Here is a 25,214-nt window from a genome sequence, read left to right on the forward strand (position 1 = left end):
TATAAGTCCATACCAAAGTATAGCTGAAAGCCTTTTGTAAAAACAAATCATGCCATTAAAAGGGCTTTGGTGCTCATGATAGGGCAAGATCAGCTAAATGGAGATAGTCCACAAAAATTATGCTCAATATGCTTGAATGAGGCTCACAATAAATGTTTTTAATGAAGAAATGGAAACTGCAGAAAGGATTTGTTCATGTTCGTAAAATGACATTCATAGGCAGACTCCAGTTTCAGGTGAGTTTAATCTAATCGTCAGAAATGCCTATCCTGTGTTGGTTGTGATCGAATTAAAGCCAAAAAATGAAATTTCTTCAACTGCTGAGATTAGCAAATGTTAACACTTGCTTCAAAAAGTTGGTTGATCCAACAGGTGGATCCTGAATTTATTTTTACAACCAGAATTGTCAAAACTGCTAGAAAGGTTCATTATTACATGGTTATATTAGCAATGCCAGGCAAGGAGGGTGGGAAAATCTTGAGACATAACACAAAAAGCAGGATTTTAGCTCTCTTCAAGGACGGTGAACTTACCATGGCATAAAAATCTGTTACTTGTAGAAACACTCCAGAGGGTCTCCAAAGCAAACAAAATCTTTTTTTAGTGCAGAGACACCTGTTCCTTCTAACTATTCAAGAATAAACAAAGTAAGAAGTGATAATATTGAGCAATGTGTAATGAAAGTAGCAGGAGTTCAGTAGAACTGATAACGTACGACTTCTTTGTGGAGCTACTAAAGAACATTTGACAAACTTTGTGTTTCCAAAATTAATATTGTTATGAAATATATTACATTCTGCATGGAATTTTGTGATGGAAAAGACAATATAAATTGTTTTGGCCTTGGGGTTTCTCCAAAGCAACAGATCCTTTAGCATCTCAAGAACTGATGGATATTGATACAGCTGACAGTTCATATGGAAAAGCTTCTATATTATTAGACTGTCCTACGATATCACTGAAAGAATTTGTTGTACTCCATGATATGTGAACTACATTGATTATGATGGAGGAAGAAATTTGTAGATTCTTTACAGTTTGAAAGGTCATATCGATCAGAAATGCAGAATATTATGAAAAGTATGTCCAGATATTTAGATGTGAATTCTAATACGAAAATTAATCAAATAATGGACAGTATTTTAACAAATTCTCAAAACTTTAATATTGGTAAAAGATACCACAAAAAGCAACTACACATTATTCCTAAAAACAATAATATACTTAGTGTTTCAAATGTACCTACAAGAGCAAAGTTTAGCAGCAAATTAAAATTACTCTCGTGTAATAAAAATTGGCGAAATCAAAAGTACAGTATCAGGCATTGGTGTGTGCGTCCATGCTTATGCGTGCACGCACACACACACACACACACAAACACAAACAAACGAACAAACAAGCGTGTGCGCTCTTGATGGAGTTCATTAACTAAATTCTGAAAATGTGTTTCAGGTTTTTCCAGCTGAAAAGGTTAAGAGTGCTTTGAACAAAATCTTTACATATAATGTCCTGAAATTCAAAAATGGGCAGCTTGGAGCTGTGAATGGCATGATGCCTTCAGGACAGGTAGATGCAACAAGTATTCAGAGTGAAGAAGTGTGGTGTGGTGTGGTCTATGGATTAGCTGCTCTTATGATTCATGAGGTAAGTTATAGTTTTTGTTATTCAGTTGTCATCTATCACTTTCGTAATGGTTATTGAAAATTGTGTCATTATGTACAGGGGCTGGACAAAAATATGGAAGCGCCTTGAGAAATATATGCTCGAACATTAATGCTGAGGCTAGCTGGTGTGACTGGTAGTGATTGAATTCAAACATTGCTGTAAAACTCTTTGTTTGTTAACCTTGAATGAAACTCAGTACAGTGTCAAAGCATGAAAGTCAACACAAACATAACTGGAAAATCCATCATGATGGTGGTGGCAGGTGCCCACTATGAAGTAGTCCACAGTCATCAGAAATGGTGATGAACTGGGAGATACCGTGGTCAATGTACTACAAGGCTGTGAGCTCATGGACTGTTGAGATGCGGGACAAGGTGCAGGAACAACTGACTATTGCCCAGTGGCTGATCCTGGCAAAGGTGTGAGACAGTGCTGTTTGATGGGTAGCAGGTGCTACAGTCTAGAGTGTAGACTCAGGGGCAACTGAGCAGCGGCTTAAGTACCTGTCAGTGGAGGAATACAGGCATGGCGTCTCATAGACATGTGACCACACAGAAGCAAATACATATCTGTGACTGCAGTGCTGTTTACCACAATCTGTATGCCACGTATCGGTATGGCTTGTGCCTCCAGACACTGTAACAGCTGCACGAGACGTGGCGATAAACAGCCCCAGTGAATCATCTGTTGACAATCTATCTCACGAAGTAAATACCAGAGTAAAGGGAAGGGGGCGATGGGCATGTCTTAGCTGCAAAGCACATGTGTGAGAGGGATGGCTGAAATTGCAGGGGCTCAACCCTGCATATACTACACTAGCCAAGCCTGGGAGTTTCTCTGTTGTATTTGACCATGAACGGCAACTGTGCAATGTCCTCAATACTTTACAAGTGTCTTTCATTGTGAGAACAGCATTCCATATAGTTGTGGATGCATTCCGTCAGAGATAAGTGAGTCCGAACATAGGAAAATCCTTGGCACTCATATGGTGGGTGCTTCTGTAACCTAGGTAGCTGAAGTGTTTGGTGTTTGAACAGGCACTGAATCAAAGATTTATACTGCATACAGGAAAATGGAAAAATTCGTGTCTTAAGTAGCAACACAGACAAAAGGGCGTGTTCAGTGATGATGACCGATGGTCATTGAAGAGACTGTGATGAAAAATAAGAGGACGAAAGCTGCAAAAGTAACTGCAGAACTGACTGTCTCACTCCCAAACCCTTTCAGCATCAAAACAACATGAAAGTAGCTCTAGAAGAAATGACCTGCAGTGTGAGCTGGAACTCCAAACCCACTCATCATTGACACAAATTTCTATAACAAGATCTGAAGCCAGAAACTTGCACTGTGAAGGAATAGACGAATGTCATTTGGTTAGGTTAGTCTTCTTTCAAGCAATTTTCAGCTTCTGGCCAAGTTTACATCCCAAGAGTAAAACATGACAGGGGTTTTGTTGATGATTTGGGCAGCTGCGTCACAGTATTCCATGCACTCCATGGCTACTCCACAAGGTCACATTACTGCCAAGGATTATGTGACCATTTTGGCAGATCAGGTCCATCCCATGGTATATGTTTGTTCCTCATTGTTGCTGTTTTCAAATATGGTAGGGCAGTGGCAGTGTTGGGCAGCTGTCTCTGTTGAGAATTTGTTTAGTTTTCAAGTAGAAAAAGGACGTGTAACTGCAGAGCCTGGATTTTTGTCACCTAGAATCCTTGGAAAGATATCATTAAAATGATCTGAAAATATTGATGAAATGATATAAAATGTTAAGTGGGCTATATAATGAACTAAAGTGCTGAAAACTTTGTACTGTTAATGTGAAAAGTACCTTCAGATTGAACATTAACGTACAAGTTTCTACAGGTTTTAGGCTTTGCTGTAGGTCATTAAAATTTTTGTTCTCTTCACATTTGTTATAATGTGGTGGTTTTTTTACACCCACTTCTGTATAGCACACATGCTCAGTCTATTTGTGGCATTTGTTGTTGGTACATACTTCATGAAAAAACCCATATATTCAAAGTCTTGTTGTTATGTGCCTGGTTCTCCGGTCCAGTTGTCATCCAGTGTGGCTTGTGTGCTGAAGACTTCTTGTACACATGAAAACACCTACTTCAAAACTGCCATACCAACTAATATATTAGTTGTGAAGGTTAAAAGGTGTTCAATTTTTTGCATGAAGTCGCTTTCCCCAGCATCACCTACAAGCTTCAGCAATTGCCGCTATGGTGATCTGCTCATTCTGTTTTCATTCTTTCAGCAGCATAGGTCTTGAATCATTTGTTTATGTACATGAAAAGTTAGCTTCACAGCGATATAATGAGCTTAGGCTTCAACTAAGTAAGTAAATACTTTGTGAGGTGTCAAGATATTCTTAACCCATGTGAAAGGAATTTCATTATAGCATTCATTGTAATCACTTATTTGTAATATAGTAGCAAAGAATCATTTTATGTGGTGAAGGAGATTGGACAAGTAATGTGATGAAGAATGTGGATTTGGGATTTGCTGAAATTTATATTAATGCAGAACACTCAATGTTGTAAAGGTATTTTTTATTCGAGTATATATATACATAAATTCAGAACCACACTTGACCTTTATTATAATCCTTTGTAAATACCACAGAGTACATACTGGCCAGACCCAGCCAAACGGAGTTCTGCAAACATGAGTGCTTCAGTTATGTTGCTGCCTAGCGCACCAGCAAGTGCGACTGAGGGGAAAATGAAGGCTGCAACTGGATGCTGCTAGAGCAAGGCAGTCATGTTATCAGGCACAAAGCAGTTTGCTGACAATACCACTTGCATTAAATTACATTATGTTCCGCATTAGGAAACTATGGTTCCTACGCACTTGCTCAAAAAATAAAAAATTGGAGCAGCCACGTCGTCTAATGCTGAAAGGGAGTTACCTTTCTTGATGTATCATTTATAGGCCATTCAGAGTGCTTAATATGACTTCACACTGTTATGAGCTGGAGAAACACTTACGGAATGTCATTATAATAGCAGCCACAAAGACAATACAATGGTCTGATGAATGACAGTGAATGCTAGCTAAGATGAAGGCTGCCATTACAAAAAAACTGAGTTAAGGATAAGTAGAATGGTGAGAAAGTCTCTTGTAGTTGACATAAACAATTATTTCAATTCATTAAGTGTCTTAATTCACGAGAAAAATCATTTGGTAACAGTAATCCTGTGGAAAAAGCATCTTCCAGTTCATGAGATGGAACATTTTCTGTAATGTCAGACAATTATTTGTCAACCAAATATGACTACATTTTAGTAACTGAAATGTTTCGTCATGAGTTCTCAAAGAGGTCCCAAGACATTGCAGGACTGAAGGCTGATTTATTAAAATACTTCTCTATCCTTGAAATAATTTTGGTACTCGTAAAATACTTTTCAGTTCAATCACTTTATATTTTCAACTTTCACAGATAATAACTTCTGCATGCTAACTTATTCCTTACACATATTCAAATAGCATATATGTGCCTTGTTTCATTCGTAGCCAAGACGTGAAGTAATTCAAAAGTCTCTAGCCTCAAGCAAGTCCAATACGTGAATGGGCATAGCACTCTATATTCAACTGTTCTATAATCTTTTTTTACTATCACCACAGACACTAACACATCAAAGAATATGACATAATTATTCATTAAGTTCTCCTCACGTCTTCTGTGGCGCTGTCAGCAAACACTTGTCATCGTCAGTGACTCACCCCTCTTACAGTCTTCTAATAACAAACTTCCGACCTGCACATAGAAACAGGTGGATCGGTAGAAACATTCTCACGCTCCCGCACTTGTATCTAAAATATCGGGTGTTCGAGACGGTTGAAGGCTGAGTGTTTCTAGAATTTACACCGAAATTCTTGAGGCACTACACTGTGTGTCAGCAACTTCTGTTAATTGTAACATGTGAAGGCCATTTTCGGAATTTCCACTTCTAAATATGTTACAATGGTTTGAAAATGGGTCTTGGCCCCAAAATAGTCATTGAGTGAATAAAAAAAATTAAATTTGAAACTTTGGACTGGTTTTTTGTTGTACTGACTGGTAGTCTGCCTTTGATGGGATAAGTGATGCTTGTGATCAGACTGGAGCAAGTGGTGGTCGGAGGACATATAGGACAGGTCTTGCATCCAGATCTATTACAGGGATATGAGCCACGAGGCAAGGGGTTGGGACCAATGGTGAAGAGTAGATGGACAAAGATATTGTTTGGGTTCAATGGGTGCCTGAATACCAGTGTGGGAGGGGTGTTAAGGATAGTGGGTAGGACTTTCCTCATTTTATGGCACAACAAGAGGTGGTAGAATCTCTGGTGGAGGATGTGATCCAGTTGTTCCAGTCCTGGGTAGTATGGAATCATAAAGGAATGCCCCTCTGTGACCAGACAGTGGGTTATCGGTAGGTGGTGGATGACAGGAAAGATAAGGCAGGGAGATCAGTTTCTGAGCAAGGTTGGGAGGGTAACTTTGGTATGTGAAGGCTTCAGTGAGACCTATGATGTATATTGAGAGGGACTGCTCATCACTGCAGGTGCGACAACCATGGGTGGCTAGGCTGACTGCAAGGGACTTCTTAGTATGTAATGGGTGGTAGCCGTTGAAGTGAAGTGGTGATGTTTCTGGTGGTTGGTAGGTTTGATATTGGCGGAGATATTATAGGTGATGTCTTCAAAGGAGAAGTAATTGTGGGTGAGGATATCATTGGTCATAGTGACCAGATTGGAGGTTGGCGGTTTGGGATCTGTGGGGCATTGGGAAAGGTCCAATAGCAGCAAGGCCATGGGCCTTATGGATGTTAGTGTAAAGAGAGGTAGCATCAGTAGTGACAAGCAGAACATTGTGCAGTGCAGGAACAGGAACTGGGGAGAGTCAGTGGAGACAATGGTTGGTATCTTTTATATGGGAAGGTAGGTTGTGGGTAATTGGCTGAAGATATTGGGTATATAAGAGCAGAGATTGTGTCAGTGGGAGCACAGTACCCGGACACGATGGGGCATCATGTGTGGTTGGGTTTATTGACTTTAGACAGCATTTAGAAGGTGGGAGTAGAAGGGGGTGATGGAGGGGGGTAGATTCCATAGAGAGGTGCTGGGGTGGGCCTAAGGATTTGAGTGACTGGAAATCTTGCTGGATTTCTGTAATAGGCTCACTGTATCAGTGATTGTAGGTGGATGAATGTGACAACTGGCAGGGAGGCCTTCTGCCAGGTAATCATTGTGGTTCAAAAATCAATGGTGGAGCATTAGTCAGCAGGTCATTATAAGGTGTAGTTATCATCATCATCATCATCATCATTATTATCATTCCAAGTATTAGGCCTCATGAACTGTTACAATCTTTTCGAGAAGTTCTCCTGCCATCTTTTCCTTGGCCAACCTGGCAGTCATACACCTTTGGGGGTAAAAGTATAGTGTCAATTTTTTTATCTTTTTTCAGCTCATTTTCTAGAGTTATTTTGCTGGTTCTTGATATGTGTTTTGTATTCCATTTTAAGTGCCTTCAACATCTCTTCATTCCTTTTGTGATCCCATTTGGTCCTTTTCGCATATTTTGGCTATGTAGTTTAGGCTTCACTGTCATCACACATAACAAAACAATTAATTGAAAGAAAAAGACCTACATAAAATAATGTAAATCATGGAAAAACATAAAACCTGGAAATGTAAAAACAGGTTTTATTATAGTTATACTGGTAGCTTGTTTATGACACTGACGAGGTACTAAAAGTGCAATGTAGAAACAAATAGGAGAAATTATGAACACATAACTATGTCCTTAAAATTTCTAAATCACATGTATGGGAAAATGTTTTGCCCCCACTGACATGAAAATCTGTGGATGCTTCCGATACTTGCTGCTCTAACTCAGAGTAAATTGCATTATATAATGATACATTTCCTCCACTTCCACTTGTAATACCAATCAGAACTTGTCAGTAGTTACGAGCCATGTTGTGATGGTACTGTGACTGTGAAAAACATTCATTAATGAATGTGACAGTTCAAAGAATGCAGAGCATCATGTAATGAAAGGTAAAAGCAGTCATAACCAGGAACCAAAGACATGAATAACAACCACAGAGAGCAAGCAGACTTGATACAATCGTTTCTCAGCTCAAAAAAATAGTTCCTCCTACTTGGCATAGACCTGGAAAGTTGTCAGGAGTATAACTAGTTGAAAGGACAGTTCATCAGTAATGGCTACACTGAAGTAAAATGTCACCAAACGTAATATGAAGTCACTGTCTGCACAATGATGTAACTCTCTTCAGTCAGTGCAACTAATAGCTGGACCAAATTTTATTTTTTACGCATTGGCCTTCGGTTGCACCCGTGTAGCCAGCCTAAACCATACATGGTGAATAATACAAAAAAAAAAAAAAAAATCAGAATTAAATTAAGTCTGATTTGAAGGAGGGTGAATGGTGACTTACTCACTCAACATACTTCCTGTTACTTTCATGCAGAGCATAATGCTTCAGCAGAGCTCTGTAATTGCACCTCGATTTCAGGCAAGGTTCTTCAACTCTGCAAACATTTTCCCTTCCTTCTTGGCCTCTTTTTCCACTGTCCTCCATGATGCCCTTCATGCCTTTTCCTTTTACAATGTGGGTTCCAGTAGAGAGCATTCTGGCTTTTTTGAATTGTTTGTGCTATTCACTTCCACTTCCTTCTATTCATTTTGATGGTGGTAAGTTCTTATTTCGTTCAATGCGAAAGGTCTTTTGCATACATTACATTTGGCCAAAAGATTTTAAGAATCGTCGTAAGACATTATGGAATGCTTGCAAACTCATGATTGTAGAGGTAACTTTCCAAATTTCACATCTGTACAGCTGCACTGCTTTCACGTTAATTCCAGGGGAATAGCTGTGATCATGATGGATATCTACATTCCTAGTCCGTGGAATGAAAATTATGGCCCCAACTTCATCAGACAAAACTTCAGGCCAGGTGCAGGTCTACTGTCAGAACTCGAGCATACCTATTGGGTTAAAGTGGTTTACAATATTTTAATATGTGTGAATTACAAATTTGCGAATGAGGTGCATGTGCGGATGTCATTTTTCTTACCTGCACGGACCTCTGGGGATATATTTCTGAGAGGTACTGGGGAACCCAAATCTATGAATTTGGATCTCAATGCAGCTAAGAAGGATGCTTGCATGGGAAATAATATGGCACAATGTTCTCTCGCACCTGTTACCTCCATGGTAAGGAATGGAAATATATGTCAAGGAAAAAGCTGTGTCCGGAAGTGATGACAATAAATTGCAGTTCGTGAAGAGAAAATCAGTTTCTTCCTAATTAAGTCTAAAACGTTAAAGTATTGTGGAAGGCAGTGCTCTCAATTGCTTATTTTTTTAACCTTATTTTCATTTATTCATGGTTGATATATGTGGATGTTACTTTTAAAATTGTTTTTTACAGGATATGATACAAGAGGCATTTACTACTGCTAAAGGTATATACAACACTGTGTATAATGTCATCGGTTTGGGATATCAGACACCAGAGGCGCTGTATGAAGAGAAGCACTACCGATCTGTTGGCTACATGAGGCCACTGAGTATATGGGGTATGCAGCACGCATGGGAACAAAGAAAGAATAAACTGACTTCAAAATATTGAGTTTCCTGCATGGGAAAGAAAATAATTTTGCTGACACTGTGCACCTTGATGAAGTGACTATAAACAGTAGCTAGTTATGTGGTTTTACACAGTGTCTGTCTTTTCACTTTTCACATTCAGATAACTTCGACTTTTGATACCAACCTACTGCCACATCAATTTCATATTTCTTTGTAGAATATGTTCACTAAATGTGAATGTTCAACATAAATATTTAAAAATGTCTATTAATGTTCCAAATACTCAATTATTAAGCTAAAGAAACTGATTCAGTGTGATTCTTTGAATGAATGAAGATTTGTTAAGATTTTGTTATACTTTGTGTTATTGAGAAGTGCAGTTACTGTACATGTTTCTCATATATCTTAATTGTTAAAAAATACTATCTTTTTATGAAACTGTGTAAAAAAATAAATTTTTATTATTTTTATTATTTTATGTGCATTTCAAAATATTAATTCACTTTGTTCATTATGAATTTTGTATTGTACCCTTTTCCCCCCTCATCTTGGAGGCCTGCACGAGTTTGTCCCCATCTATATCTACGTCCATACTCTGCAAGCCACCTGACGGTGTCTGGCGGAGGGTACCCTGAGTACCTCTATCGGTTCTCCCTTCTATTCCAGTCTCGTATTGTTTGTGGAAAGAAGGATTGTTGGTATGCCTCTGTGTGGGCTCTAATCTCTCTGATTTTATCCTCATGGTCTCTTCGTAAGATATACGTAGGAGGGAGCAATATACTGCTTGACTCTTCGGTGAAGGTTTGTTCTCGAAACTTTAACAAAAGCCCGTACTGAGCTACTGAGCGTCTCTCCTGCAGAGTCTTCCACTGGAGTTTATCTATCATCTCTGTAATGCTTTTGCAATTACTAAATGATCCTGTAACGAAGTGTGCTGCTCTCCGTTGGATCTTCTCTATCTCGTCTATCAGCCCTATCTGGTATGGATCACATGCTGCTGAGCAGTATTCAAGCAGTGGGCGAACAAGCGTACTGTAACCTACTTCCTTTGTTTTCGGATTGCATTTCCTTAGGATTCTTCCAATGAATCTCAGTCTGGCATCTGCTTTACTGACAATTAACTTTATATGATCATTCCATTTTAAATCACTCCTAATGCATACTCCCAGATAATTTAAGGAATTAACTACTTCCAGTTGTTGACCTGCTATTCTGTAGCTAAATGATAAGGGATCTATCTTTCTATGTATTCGCAGCACATTACACTTGTCTACATTGAGATTCAATTGTCATTCCCAGCACCATGCGTCAATTCGCTGCAGATCCTCCTGCATTTCAGTACAATTTTCCATCTGTTTTCTCTCTGTTTACCAAGTGTAGCTTTCATCATACCATTGAGACTCCCCCTTCCTGCAAAGCCTGCATGTATGTGCTCCAGATGTAATGTTTGATGACTAACCTAATCAAGGAAGCACCTCTTGCAAGAAAACTTACAAAATACTAGCCAACAGAAAGCCACTGATCAGATTTCAGTGTTCATATTTTCCCCATTGAGCTGTTAGTAAGGAAGAGCGGAGATACAGTGTTCCAGTTTTGATAAAATCACTATGAACTGTTGTCCTCCTCCTTCATATGTGAAATTTTGATTCTAGTTCACATCACAAATACCGCATAACTGTCTATTGGGAACTTTCTCCAGTCTTCTGCTTCATTGAGAACATTGTCATTTTCTAGTAGTCAACATTTCCTCAGCATTCCCATCTCTTTCCTGTTTTTCATCTATTATAGTCTTATTTTGCCTCGGGGTTTCTCAGTTCCTTCAATACTACTCTCTCTCTACCTAGGTGAAGTGGCTTTCAGTGGTGAAAACTAGCAGCTATGTCGCTGCTTTCCCTTTAAGTAGTTTATAATTTTTATTTCGGTACATTGCATCAACAAGGAGAGAGTAGCTAAATTTGCCATATAGTGACATGGGTGAATATTAATAAAGCTTCGGTCTCGCAATTGAAAAATGATGTAGTTTCATGTTGTATTACACATTTATTGTACACATGAACATATATTACATTAAAACAATAACAAAGTCTTCACAAAGGAGATGAGACTGATTGTCAGCTCAACATCAGTGGGGAGATCAGTAAGTTCTGCCATTAGGTAAGACTGTCTTCCCTGGTAACTCTGATTCTCTTGTATAGTACAATCATTCTCCTGATCCTGCTGTCTGCACTAGATCAGTACATGATTTTGCCTTGGTCGACCTGAAAATAAAGTAGCATTGATATAAATAATGCAATTATTTTAAAATATCTTAATAATAATAACTACAACTCAGATTGATAGTAAAATACAAATCAATTATCAACAAGTTGGTAATATTATCAGTTTCAAAGATATTGTAAACTGTCCATCCATCCTAACAAATAATGTGTTGATTTGGAAGTCTTTTTTGTAGGTTGATGATGCCAAATTATTGCAACTGACTTTCATATAAATTAATTTATATCCATTTTTTGATTTGCAATAATTAATGCAAGCTTCTGTGCAGCAAATAATTTGCATAAAAAAGATTGCACAAGTTCAATTACTTTCTGATAAGAAACTCTGTTCAAACTTTTCCCAACACTATTAAGAAAAAAAAAAATACAAAAGTTTTGGATTCCTTCTTAGATATATTTACCATTTTTCTTGCAAATTTTGTGCCTCGTTTCTGTAAATGATATGAAGGTTTGAAAAATACGAATCTGTACCATTATTGGGGTTCCACATAAAAATATTGAACTTTCTTAGTGTTTGCACAGGCCACTTTACAGGTTGTTTATGGGGATATACCTCCCACTGCAGGATCCTGCCAATAAGAATATTGTGGTGCTGAAACTTATTTTTATAATAATTAGCCTCTGGCTTTGAGTGCCCATTGTGTCTCAGTCATATGACAAACATCTGTGTGGTGCAGCTCTTCACTATTGTGAAAGTGTCTCCAATAATTTTCTACAACAATGTTGTAGTTTGGTTGGAAGGGGTTACGTATTTGTAAATATTTGCGTGGAGCTGTTCTTTCTCTGACTTTTTTGGAAGCTATAACCTTTCAAAAGCCATAGCTGCTACACCATATTGTCATGATCAATCTCCTGTGTGTTGTTTATGGATGTAAACTTTGTCTTTTTACTGGCATGTTTTGTTCCTTTAAAGGTAGTCGTTTTGCCATCGATGTAGACTGCTGCAGTTTGCTTCCTGGTGAAATGCAAGCTCAGTTGGAATGCAAGCTCAGTTGTTGTCTTTCACAGCCATTGTGTTTTTATGCACACAATGCTACATAAAATGTTAATATCATATTTTTAGTTTACTTGTTTTTTAGTATTTCTGTGCTACATTCTTGTGTATGCTATGTTACTTGAGCTACATTTCACCTGTAATTGTGGCAGTACTTGCTCAGGAATTTCTCATCAGACAAATAACAGTTATACTGTTTTTTTTATATGTGTGCTTTGGTACTTTAGTGAGGCAGTTAGTTGCCTTACACTTCTGTGAAACCATATATCATTAACTGAAATGTAAACAGTCTACAGAGATCAGAGCACATGTGTACTTTAGGAGTAAAAAGAACAGTGTGCAGGCTGTTTTGTACATCAGCCAGTTAAAAGAACTGTTGAATGTTGCGGTGTTAGCGATAGTATGGTGAAAAGAATTTCAAGAGAATATTAAGGAACTTTGTCTTATTGCACATAGAAAGAGTTCTCCTGCAATATTTAATCTCCAAATATAGTAAATACATTTTCTCCAATTAATTTTCCTATATATTTGCTCTGTCTTGAAGGCTGTCACTTTCACATCCCTTTTAAGAAACACTCTCTGTCATGATTTATTGTTGTAATTATTTCCTATCCTTTTTATAGTTTTCTCATGAGAAACTCTTGCCTCTTTTTGCCCAATCATTACTCTTTCTTAGCTCTTACCATAGAACTTTTTACATTTTTTTTTAAATTTTCTGATCTTTTTCTGCCAGTCTTCTTTCTATTCTCCTCAACCCCCGCCCCAATTCTTTTTTGCCGGTTCAAACCATGTTCTGCCTAAATTAAGGTCCCAAATTCTGTTTTGTGAAACCTGCCTATCCTTTCTAGGTTCAATCTCATTTTTTCACCAGCTCATTTTACAGTTTTAAACTTTCCAGGTTACTCTTTGACCTATATGTCGACTCCATTAGACGTCTCTCCTTTTATAAAATCCTACAGTTATCAACATGTCGCATTTCCTCAGATGGTATAATGTGCCAAGTGACTACAAATTGTGACAACAGGTCAGACTTCACATCTACTAAACTACCTTAACATTGGTATCTCCATAGGTGCCCCACTTCAGTTCCCAAATGTCATCAACCACCATTCCTCTTGTACAAACGTTGCTTGGCCAACCTTCTTAACGTCTCCCAGCTTTCACTACTGCCTCCCAGCACTTCCTGAATTATCTGTATTATCCAAGGATCTCACTTTCGCCCTAGACCTGTATTTATTATGCTGCTTTGGTGAAGGACCTATTTTCCTTCACGTGTAATGTCAACTGGAAATAGCACTTCACAACCCGATCCCAAAACATTTTCCAACAGCAAACCTGATATTAAACCCTGCCTTTAAAAGTTCCAACCAAGACACCAGCTTGATCCACCACCACTACCTCAAAATCACAAGCTTTCCAAGAATTCCTAATATACATCATTGCTTCACCATCCTTTCTCAGGTCCCTAACCTGTCCTCTGCAGAATTCGAGGTTTTTTGTTCTCTAACAATTGATAACTCCATCATTATCCTCCTGATGAACAAGGAATCTATGGCTGTGGTACCTGACCTATGGAAGTATTAAGCGAGGGTGAATGCCAGCTTCCTAACATTTCTGCAAGACAGCGTCTGGCATCAAAACTCCTTCCCTATGGTACAAATTGACCTACCGCCCCCTTAAAGCTCAGGTTTCTCAGAAGGACTAACACCTCAACCCATAGAACTCCTTTCCCTATCCAAACCATGGTCTCCCACCTTCTACCTTCTTCCTAAGATCCACAAACCCAGTCACCCTGGCCATTCTGTAGTTGCTGATTTCAATGCACCCACTGAATATCTGTTGATAAACACCTGCAAACTATAGTACAAAGACTAACTTCGTACATTGGAGACACCAAGTATTTTGCTGCATCATCTGAAATGAGTGCCCATCACCACTGACACCACCTTCTTCTATACCAACATTCACCATGTACATGGTCGGTCTACTGCTGAACATTGCCTCAAATAGTGCCCATCTGATTGCAAACCTATGACGTCCTTCCTGCTCACCATAATCAACTTTACACTTATGAAACAACTACTTTATCTTTGAGGGATATACATACAAACAGATCTGCAGCACAGCCATGGGAACCATGATGACTCCCTCCTGGGCTCCATATGCCTTCAGCTCCGATTTGGTTCAGATACATTGATGACAACTATTCCATATGTACTCATTGTGAGGTTGATCAGATGAATTTTTTGGATCTCTAAATTCATTCTCCCAATGAAATTTTACAAGGTCCTATTACGAATCTTGTGCCACATTTCTTGATGTTGCCCTCATCATCACTGAGGGTCAGCTCTGTCTCCAAGAAACAACTTATGAGCACACCTCTTTGTCACTCAGTACTATCCTAGTCTTGAATGTATTAATTGGTTACTTTGTGATGGTTATGCCATACTAAAGTCATGCCCAGAAATGACATCCGTTGTCTCTGACCACCACCACCACCACCACCACCACCACCACCACCACCACCACGGTAGCTCTTTTATGCCCCCCCCCCCCCCCCACACACACACACAATCTGTGCAATACTACTCTTATTTCCCTACTCTATGGTTCCTACCTCTGTGATCTTCCCCACTGTGAAGGTTGTTGCCCTATGCACCCTCCTGCTATCACCAGCACCAGCCCAGTAAGTGGTAAAACTAGTATCAAAGGGAGAGGCCATGTTGTGTACCAGCTGTTTTGTAAACACTGTTCAGTCTTCTCCTACCACGGTGTTATGAGAATGAATGGGCATAGTCTGCAGGTGTACTGGTAATGCACAAGGTCCCATTGGAGAGTACACTCTAGAACGTGATAGTCATGACAGTGGTGCATGTTTCACCATAATGTGATCTGGATTCTGTTCTGTCTCCTGACACCACCTTCTCAAAACGTGACCAAAGGGAACTGGCATTACAACTTTCCACCCTTATTAACTCGTGTATGATGTCCCCCCCCCCCCCCCCCCCCCTTTTCAGTGATCTGTCTCTTGCTTGTTATCCTATCTTTTACCTGTAAGCTCTTAGATTTTCAAATCTTATCCAGAGCAGGCACATACACATCTTTCATCGCATCCAGTAGGTCTTCCCTGACCTGGGGCTCTGGCAACTTTTCCATAACTCTCCACATTTCCTAAAGTCTCGACAATCCATTCCCTCATCCCCTTCCTTTTTCAACCCTTCTGCCAGGAAAGAGGAGCCACTGTTTCCAGAAGCTCGCACATCTTCATATCTTTTGTGTGTGTTTGTGCTACCTTTTGGTGAATAGATTTTTTTTTTTTATCTATCCATATTTCATTTTCAAAACGAGTTCTGGCAGACAACAGAAGTCTGAAATGAATGAATTTGAACAAGGTATTACAAGAATGATAACCTGCAACTTCTAAGTAGAAAATCTGTTTCCTACAGTAGCAGCCAAATTGGAAAATTTGATAACTGTTGTTGAACACTGTACTAATATGAGTGAAATAACTTTTTAGAATTTTGTCCAGAAATTATACCTTGTATAAAAAAAATCCATAGAAAGTGTGTGCAAATGGAAAATAACTGAGTAGTTGGAAAGTGAGATAAGAACCTGGGAGAAGTAAGGGCCTTGTAAAATACTGGATGCCTACTGACTTTGATGCTACTTGTTTGAGAAAATTAGGCAGTGCAGCCATTGCCCAACAGATGCTCGAACGTAGTACATTCTGCAAGGAGAGTTCTCTCGTGTGTCACATTAGATAGAGGACTTGCTCACAGGAAATGTTGCATGAACATAAAACAAAGCAGCTTCTGGAAACCTCACTGTGGGCAAACTAGCAGGCACTACTTGGGGTGCACAGCCCAGGGTAGTAAGGACTACAGCTTTAGACTTGGGCTACAGAGTATACTTGTCTTGTGTCATATAACAGCAGTTCATGTATCTTCACTCACAACGCACTCGATTTCAGTGTGGGCGTCCACACATTTCACAGGTCCACTTACAGAGGCCACTTGGGTCAGCCCCCTGGTGCACTCTGGTGAGCTGCTAAAGAAACAGCAGTATTAGAGTGATTGCAAACGAGTGCTCGGCCTATTCTTTACATTGTATTATTGTTGTTCAGTCAGAGTGTTCAGTGCTACTCACATCCTGTATCTTACATGTTGCTCTATAAGGTGCTGTGTTCCATACAGTGTGTTTGTTCTTTTTGCCAAGCAAGTGGACATACTGCTCAATGAATAATGCCACATCATTGTAAGCTGTTTGAGACCAGCACCGACTAACAAGCTGTGCTACCTAGTTGGTATGATGCTCCCTAGCATCAGACACGAAGTGGCAGCCAAAATGGAGAAACTACATTTACATGTACAGTCTACCTACTTATTGGATATCAGCCAGCGTGCCACCATCTTATATTGAGGAGTTCCTTGTACACAACAGAAAATATCACTAATACACCACAACAAAATCGAGAAGAAACATGGCAAGGAAAAACTGTCAATCTCCGAGATGAGTATGTGCAAGGGCACACTCAAAAGTAATGCCTCCAAATTTCTTATGTGAAAACTCTTAAAACTTATTATTTAAAACAAATTTTATGGTGGTGGTGGTGTGTTGGGGCTTATGGGCGCTCAACATCGAGGTCATCAGCGCCCTGACACACATTAAAAGGAACGAACGTGGACAGACCTAAGAACACTAAAGCACACACTCAAAGAAAGCAGGAAAAGAAGGAAAATGCTACATAAGAAAGTAAAACCGAAGGAAAGGGGAAACATAGCAACAAGAATGTCACAGGAAATTGTTATTGGCTGGCCACTTACATAAAATATGGGTTAGCTTGTCACACAGTGAGCAAATTAAAATCCTCTCCCTAAAATCTTTGTAAAAACATTTGACATGGCACAGAACTTTAAAACTTTAGTCACATTCGTCCGAGTGTTGCCTAAAAGAGATGGCAGGTCCAATGGCAAGTTAGCTGTGGCCCGCTGGTCAGAAAATAAAACGCAATCCAATAAAACGTGGCGCACAGTGACCTGGACGCCGCAAGCACCACACATTGGAGGGTCCTCTTGCCGGAGCAGGTAGCCATGTGTCATAGGGCTGTGGCCTATTCGAAGCCGAGTGAGGAGAACCTCGTCCCGTCGATGGGGCTGAAAGGAAGTACACCACACACGCGTTGTGGGCTTGACTATACGGAGCTTATTGTCAGTCACTTCCAGCCACTCATCCTCCCACCGACGCATAACCCGTGAGCTCAAGAGCGAGGTGAGCGCGTGCAAGGGGACAGCATGCTTACTATTCATGTCCACATATTTATTTGTCAACATAGTCACTCTGGTGATGAATACATTTCTCCCAATAAGAGACTAATTTTTCTTGATACTGTCATTGTAGAATGTTTGAATTTGTTGACAGATCTGCAACCTTACCTCTGCTTGCATTGCTTCATCCCTATCAAAGTCAAGTCTTCAAAGGTATTCTTTACATTTTGGAAGCAGTTGAAAATTGGATGGGGCCAAGTCAGGATTGTATGGAGGATGGTCAATGACTGTGAACGCAAGGTGTCAGATTGTTGCAGATCTCACAGCACTCGTGTGGTCTGGCACTTTTATGCTGGAGGAGCTGGTGGTCCGTGTGTGGACAAACTCTTTGAATTCAAAACTCAGTTACAGCACACTGTTTCTTATGCACCGACATAGTTATGTTACACATCACATTACATGCTACCATTCGGAGGCCTCTAGTGGCAGAGAGTTGCAGATCTGTAGGCATTAGGAATAAATGTGTAGAACATTAACATTGTTTTGTTTAAAAAGCTTTAAGGGCTTTCACTTGAAAAATTCATAGGCATTACTTTCCAGCATGCCTTCATACCATGGGAAAAATGTTCCCCGGGTCACACAGAGGAGTGGAACGTAGGGAGATCTCTAAACAGGCTATGTTCCAGAGTTCCAAGAACCAGAAGCGACAGGAACAGATAGGGATATCAGATGAACTGGTGTTATATCACTGTGGACAAGAGCATTTAATAAAGTGGGAGCTATGTACTAGACATGGACAGCTTCTGGTGCAAAACTTCTTAGTCCTATAATTTTACACATTACTTCTTTGTTTACTTAAGTTCGGTGTTTTACAAATTTACTTTAGTTCGGTGTTTTACAAATTTACTTTTACAAATTTCAATCATTGATTGTTATATGCTGTGGTTTATACTTCTGACACAATTAAATAAAATATTGGATGGACTATTTCTGGTGTTGTTGAGACTTGGTTTGGCAGGAACCATTCCAGGAAGTTGGATGGTTGAGACAGAAAATGTATATAACTATAACAAAGGACAAGTTCAAGAGTGGAATGGCTGAAAAGAAAATTGTTATGTGCCACACTGGGAATGAAAACCGTTTTCTGCAAAATGATGGCTTATATTTTATTGGGCAAAAAGGTGGTGCAAATTAACAATGTAAGATGAATGTTACACTATGAAGAATGGTTCACAAGTGTTCTTGAAAAGTTATCCAGTTGTTATAAATCGGGCTCCATATCACACAATGAAATATTGATGTCATGAACTGCATCTTTGAAATAACCGGAGGATCCTATTAATGAATAAATGGAAAATAACAACTTAGCGTTTTTGTAGAGTGGCACATCTGTGTACATCAGATTCAAACCTTCTTTGGGCTTTCATTGAGGACAACGTAGCAGATGAGAAAAAGACTTTTTTGGATAAATGATACCCCACTACAGTTGTGCTGATCCATTTTCCAAAGTATTCCTCAAAGTGTCTTGAAACCGAATATGCAGAAAGGACACTGGCAACAGAATCAGTAAGAAGTGTACCAAGACTGTTTCTGGAAGTGGAAAGAGAGTTAGGAGGAGAATATTTCGAAGGAGACCATGCACAATAAATAAGACATATGTGAAGAAAAATTCTGAACAGACCTCACAAACATACATCATTTGAGCATCACATGGACTCTGATAATGGAGGACATAGTCATAGCCATCCCTCTCGTAGAGAAGAAACTGAAAGAGTTAAAACAAAGTAGTCACCAGGTCTGGATGGAACCCCAATTCGGTTTCACAAAGAGTACTCTACGGCATTGGCCCCTTACTTAGATTACATTTATCATGAATCTCTCTCACCCAGCAAAAATCCCTAGTGACTGGGGAAAAAAGTGCAGTTGACTCCTGTATGCAAGAAGGGTAAAAGAATTGGCCTGAAAAATAACAGAATTAACAGTGATCTGCTGCAGAATTCTAAACATTTTCTCTGTCTAAAAATAATAAATTTTCCTGCAATGGAAAACCTTCTGTCTTCAAATCAGCATGATTTTAGAAAGCGTCTGAATTTGCCATTTTTTTCATATGATGTCCTTTGAACTATGGATGAAGAACAACAGGCAGATTCCATATTCCTAGATTTCAGAAAAGCATCTGACCTGATGCCCTGCTACAGTCTGTTAACAAAGGTACAACCATACGGAATAGGTTCCCAGATATGTGAGTGACTTTAAGACTTCTTAAGTAATAGGACCCAGTACACAGTCCTTAACTGCAAGTGTTCATCAGAAACAAGGGTATTGTCAGGAGTTCCCCACTAACTCGTGGTCTGGTGGCTAGCGTTTCTGCCTCTGGATCACTGGGTGCCGCTTCATCCTGGCCAGGTTGGGTATTTTCTCTGTCTGGGATGTCCTCTTCATTTCATCATCATTCATGAAAGCAGCTAGATTGGACTATGTAAAGGTTGGATTTTGTACGGGCACTGATGACCACGCAGTTGAGCGCCCCACCAACCTAACATTATGGGAGTGCTGTCATCATTTACATATGTAAATGATCTGGCAGTCAAGTTGTGCAGCAATCTGTGGGTGTCTGTTGATGGTGCTGTGGCATAAGAAAAGGTATCATAGGTGAGTGACTGTTGGAGGATGCAAGATAATTAGACAAAATTCCTAGTTGGTGTGATGAAAGGCAGTGAGCTCTAAATACAGAAAAATGTAAGTTAGTGCAGGTGAGCAGAAAAACCAGCTTCGGTTTATTGGGTAACACCTGGTTCATCTGTTAAGAAGTCTGCTTATTGAACTCTAGTGCTACCCACTCCTGAATACTGCTGAAGCATTTGAGATCCCCGCCAGGTCAGATTAAAGGAAGACATCGAAGCAATTCAGATTTGGTAGCAATAGTTTCAACATGTAAGTATTAGTGAGATGCTTTGGCCACTCAAATGGGAATCCTTGGAGGGAAGGTGATGTTTTTCTCAAGGAATACCATTGAGAAAATTTAGAGACCTGACATTTGAAGCTGACTGCGGAACAATCCTGTTCCCATCAATGTAACTTACGCAGATCATAAACATAAAGTAAGAGAAATAAGGAGGCATACAGACAGTTGGCTTTTCCCTTGCTATAAAGTCCTCCACCACGCACCGTACAGAAGGATGAAACAGGATATTTTCCATTGTTGCACAGAATGCTGGTGTCCACAAGCCAAAACGAAAATCTGAATGAGTCCACAGAATGAAACTGGCTCTCTAACTTTACCATTCATGCTGACAGGTAATAGGAAATGTGAAAGTGGTGTGTGCACATCATGCTGTCAAATGCACATGTGTCTGTTTAGGAGAGTAAGATTACTTACACTGTGATCAAAAGTATCCAGACACCTGGCTGAAAATGACTTACAAGTCCTTGGCGCCCTCCATCGGTAATGCTGGAGTTCAAATGATATTGGCCCACCCTTAGCCTTGATGACACCTTCCACTCTTGCAAGCATACATTCAATCAGGTGCTGCTGGGAGATTTCTTGGGGAATGGCAGCCCATTCTTCAAGGAGTGCTGCGCTGAGGAGAGGTATCGATGTTGATTGGTGAGGCCTGGCATGAAGTCGGCATTCCAAAACATCACAAAGGTATTCTATAGGATTCAGGTCAGTACTCTGTGCAGGCCAGTCCATTACAGGGATGTTATTGTCGTGTAACCACTTCGCCTAAGGCCGTGCAATATGAACTTGTGCTCGATCATATTGAAAGATGCAATCACCATCCCCAAATTGCTCTTCAACAGTATGAAACAAGAAGGTGCTTAAAACATCAATGTACACCTGTGCTGTGATACTGCCACACAGAACAACAAGGTGTGCAAGTCACCTCCATGAAAAACAAAACCACATCATAACACCACTGCCTCCAAATTTTACAGTTGGCACTACACATGCTGGCAGATAATGTTCACCTGGCATTCGCCATATCCACACCCTGCCATCGGATCGCCACATTGTGTACCATGATTTGTCACTCCACACAATGTTTTTCCATTGTTCAATCATCCAATGTTTACACTCCTTACACCAAGCAAGGTGTCATTTGGCATTTACCAGTGTGATGCATGGCTTATGAACAGCTGCTCAACCATGAATTCCAAGTTTTCTGACCTCGCACCTAATTGTCACAGTACTTGCAGTGGATCCTGATGCAGTTTGGTATTCCTGTGTGATGGTCTGATAGATGTCTGACTATTACACATTATGAGCCTCTTCAACTGTCGGCGGTCTCCATCAGTCAACAGACAAGGTTGGCCTGTACGCTTCTGTGCTGTGCATGTACCTTCACGTTTCCACTTCACTATCACATCAGAAACTGGACCTAGGGATGTTTAGGAGTGTGGAATTCTTGTGTACAGACATACGACACAATTGACACCATATCACCTGACCGCGTTCGAAGTCCATGAGTTCTGTGGAGCATCCCATTCTGCTCTCTCATAATGTCTAATAATTACCGAGGTCACTGATATGGAGTACCTGGCAGCAGGTGGCAGCACAATGCACATAATATGAAAATGTAAGTATTTAGGGGTGTCCAGATACTTCTGATCACATAGCGTATGTGTGTGGTTCCATTGTCACAAATGATGTAATCTTAGAAAGAAAACCGAAGAATACATACTGCACATACAATTTTACTTACATTTCTTTTGTGCGAACCCTCCTGCATATGTGCAGTGCAACTGTCCCAGTCTTGATTTTTTTGAAAAGTGCTACTGCCTCAGAATGTGTGAGATCATGACACACTTGTCCATTAACAGCAAGAACTTCATCACCTGTTGGAAAACAATTAATTTTTCAAATAAAATCTTGTCCACAATGGCTATAATTATAAAATAAGGGTTTAGCTAAAAATGAATACATGCAGTATGTAAGCAGGAGTAGAAACATTGCCCATGGGGGATACAATGGAGTGGACGTTGGTGGAAAGATGGAGATAGACTGCTGAGGGAACAACATGAATGAGAGTCCATAAATGTATAAATTGGAGAGAGAGAGAGAGAGAGAGAGAGAGAGAGAGAGAGAGAGAGAGAGAGACTGGTATGGTAGGGGGGATTGCATGGTCATAGGATTTGTTAAGGTAGTTCCTACCTGCACAATTCAAGAATTGGTACCAAGGGGAATGAGGAGGGGAGGTATCAGAGAGAGAAACAGAACCCAGATGACACAAGTTGTAAAATAGTCACTGAAGGTGGCCGTGTTGTACTGAGCAGCAGCCTCTCCCTGCCACTGGGTATCAAAATTTGCCCTTCCACATGGTTAGAAAGTTGTCTTTCATTTGTTTGTCCATCCAGTGGCAGAGCATGCTGCTCAGTACAACACAGTGAAGTTCTTGTATGAAATGCATAAAATTGTAATTGTAATCCATCAGAACTGCTTTTCCTATTTTATTTACTGCTACTAGTTACAAGCAATATTTTTTATTTATGTTGCATGATATTAAATGTAATTTTTCGAGTATGAACACTTTCATTTTGTTGTATTTGAGCTCGGTTATTACATTATCAATTTGTGTGTAAGAGATGTGGTTTGCTATTAAGTTTATATCTTTAAAGAAAATTAGTTTATAATGTGAATATAATAGAGGGAAACATTACACATAGGAAAAATATATCTAAAAACAAAGATGATGTGACTTACCAAATGAAAGCGCTGGCAGGTTGATAGACACACAAACAAACACAAATATACACACAAAATTCAAGCTTTCGCAACCAACGGTTGCTTCATCAGGAAAGAGGGAAGGAGAGGGAAAGACGAAATGATGTGGGTTGTAAGGGAGAGGGTAAGGAGTCATTCCAATCCCGAGAGCGGAAAGACTTACCTTAGGGGGAAAAAAGGACAGGTATACACTCGCGCGCGCGCGCGCACACACACACACACACACACACATATCCATCCCCACATACACAGACACAAGCAGACATTTGAAAAGGCAAAGATTTTGGACAGAGATTTCAGTCGAGGCGGAAGTACAGAGGCAAGCTCTTTCCCTTTACAAATGTCTGCTTGTGTCTGTGTGTGTGTGTGTGTGTGTGTGTGTGTGTGTGTGTGTGTGTGTGTGTGTGTACGTACCTCTCCTTTTTTCCCCATAAGGTAAGTCTTTCCACTCCCGGGATTGGAGTGACTCCTTACCCTCTCCCTTAAAACCCACATCCTTTCGTCTTTCCCTCTCCTTCCCTCTTTCCTGATGAAGCAACCGTTGGTTGCAAAAGCTTGAATTTTGTATGTATATTTGTGTTTGTTTGTGTGTCTATCAACCTGCCAGCGCTTTCGTTTGGTAAGTCACGTCATCTTTGTTTTTAGATATAGTTCATAATGTGACATTGATATTGTCTCCTGTTCTGAATTATCTGTTACTGAAAGTATTTTGTCAAACTTCTTAATAATTTTTTACAACTAAGTTTTGTTTGTTCATTTAAGGTCGTGTCCAGATTTTTTGCCAGATGTTTGTAGATTTCCATTTCCTCCAACACACTCATGAAGTGCCCTCTTTTTGCTCTCTGGAAAATGGCAATATTAACGCTTATGTATACTGTCGAGGATCACTTTTCTTGAAGCTGCTTACTAAATGTGCAGAGGTTGTTTCAGTTTTTGTTTATACACTGAAGAGCCAAAGAAACTGATACACCTGCCTAATATCATGTAGTGCCCCCACAAGCACGCAGAAGTACCACAACACAACGTGGAATAGACTCAAATAATGTCTGAGGTACTGCTGGAGGGAAATGACTCCATGAATCCTATACGCCTGTCGATAAATTCGTAAGAGTACAAGAGGGTGGAAATCTCTTCTGAATAGCATGTTGCAAGGCATTCCAGATATGCTCAATAATGTTCATGTCTGGGGAGTCTGGTGGCCAGCAGAAGTATTTAAACTCGGAAGAGTGTTCCTGGAGCCACTCTGTAGCAATTCTGAATGTGAAGGGTGTGGCATTGCCCTGCTGGAATTGCCAAAGCCCGTATATTGATGTATCAGGGGTCCCACATCTCTTCAACTACACACCCCCCATACCATTAAAGAGCCTCCACCAGTTTGAACAGTCCCCTGCTGACATGCAGGGTCCAAGGATTCATGAGGTTGTCTCCATGCCCGTACATGTTCACCCACTCAATACAATTTGAAATGAGACTCGTCCATCCAGGCAACATGTTTCCAGTCATCAACAGTTCAATGTCAGTGCCGATGGGCCCAGGTGAGGCGTAAAGCTTGGTGTCATGCAGTCATCAAGGGTCACGAGTGGGCCTTCAGCTCTGAAAGCCCATATCGATGATGTTTTGTTGAATGGTTCGCACGCTGACATTTGTTGATGGCCCAGCATTGAAATCTGCAGCT

At 40.0% G+C, this 25,214-nt stretch overlaps 2 protein-coding genes across 5 annotated transcripts in view; one reads left to right on the forward strand and one right to left on the reverse strand.

Annotated features, from left to right (window-relative positions):
• Positions 1-9,753, forward strand: part of LOC126271988 (non-lysosomal glucosylceramidase) — a 243,901-nt gene extending 234,148 nt beyond the window's left edge. Inside the window, exons 15-16 of the mRNA XM_049974464.1 lie at positions 1,453-1,644; positions 9,120-9,753. Coding sequence (XP_049830421.1) covers positions 1,453-1,644; positions 9,120-9,320 — 393 coding nt within the window. The 3' untranslated portion in view covers positions 9,321-9,753. The remainder of the gene's footprint in view (positions 1-1,452; positions 1,645-9,119) is intronic.
• Positions 9,754-11,284: 1,531 nt separating this feature from the next.
• The window catches only part of LOC126271989 (E3 ubiquitin-protein ligase LNX-like), a 589,442-nt gene continuing 575,512 nt past the window's right edge, over positions 11,285-25,214 (reverse strand). For all 4 annotated transcript variants that reach the window (XM_049974467.1, XM_049974466.1, XM_049974465.1 and 1 more), the window contains 2 exons: positions 22,521-22,653; positions 11,285-11,538 (listed from right to left, as the gene is read on the reverse strand). In XM_049974467.1, the coding sequence (XP_049830424.1) occupies positions 11,481-11,538; positions 22,521-22,653 (191 nt within the window). In that variant the 3' untranslated portion in view covers positions 11,285-11,480. The remainder of the gene's footprint in view (positions 11,539-22,520; positions 22,654-25,214) is intronic.

Source organism: Schistocerca gregaria, chromosome 5 (assembly GCF_023897955.1).
Source record: "Schistocerca gregaria isolate iqSchGreg1 chromosome 5, iqSchGreg1.2, whole genome shotgun sequence".
Taxonomy (NCBI): Eukaryota; Metazoa; Arthropoda; class Insecta; order Orthoptera; family Acrididae; genus Schistocerca; species Schistocerca gregaria.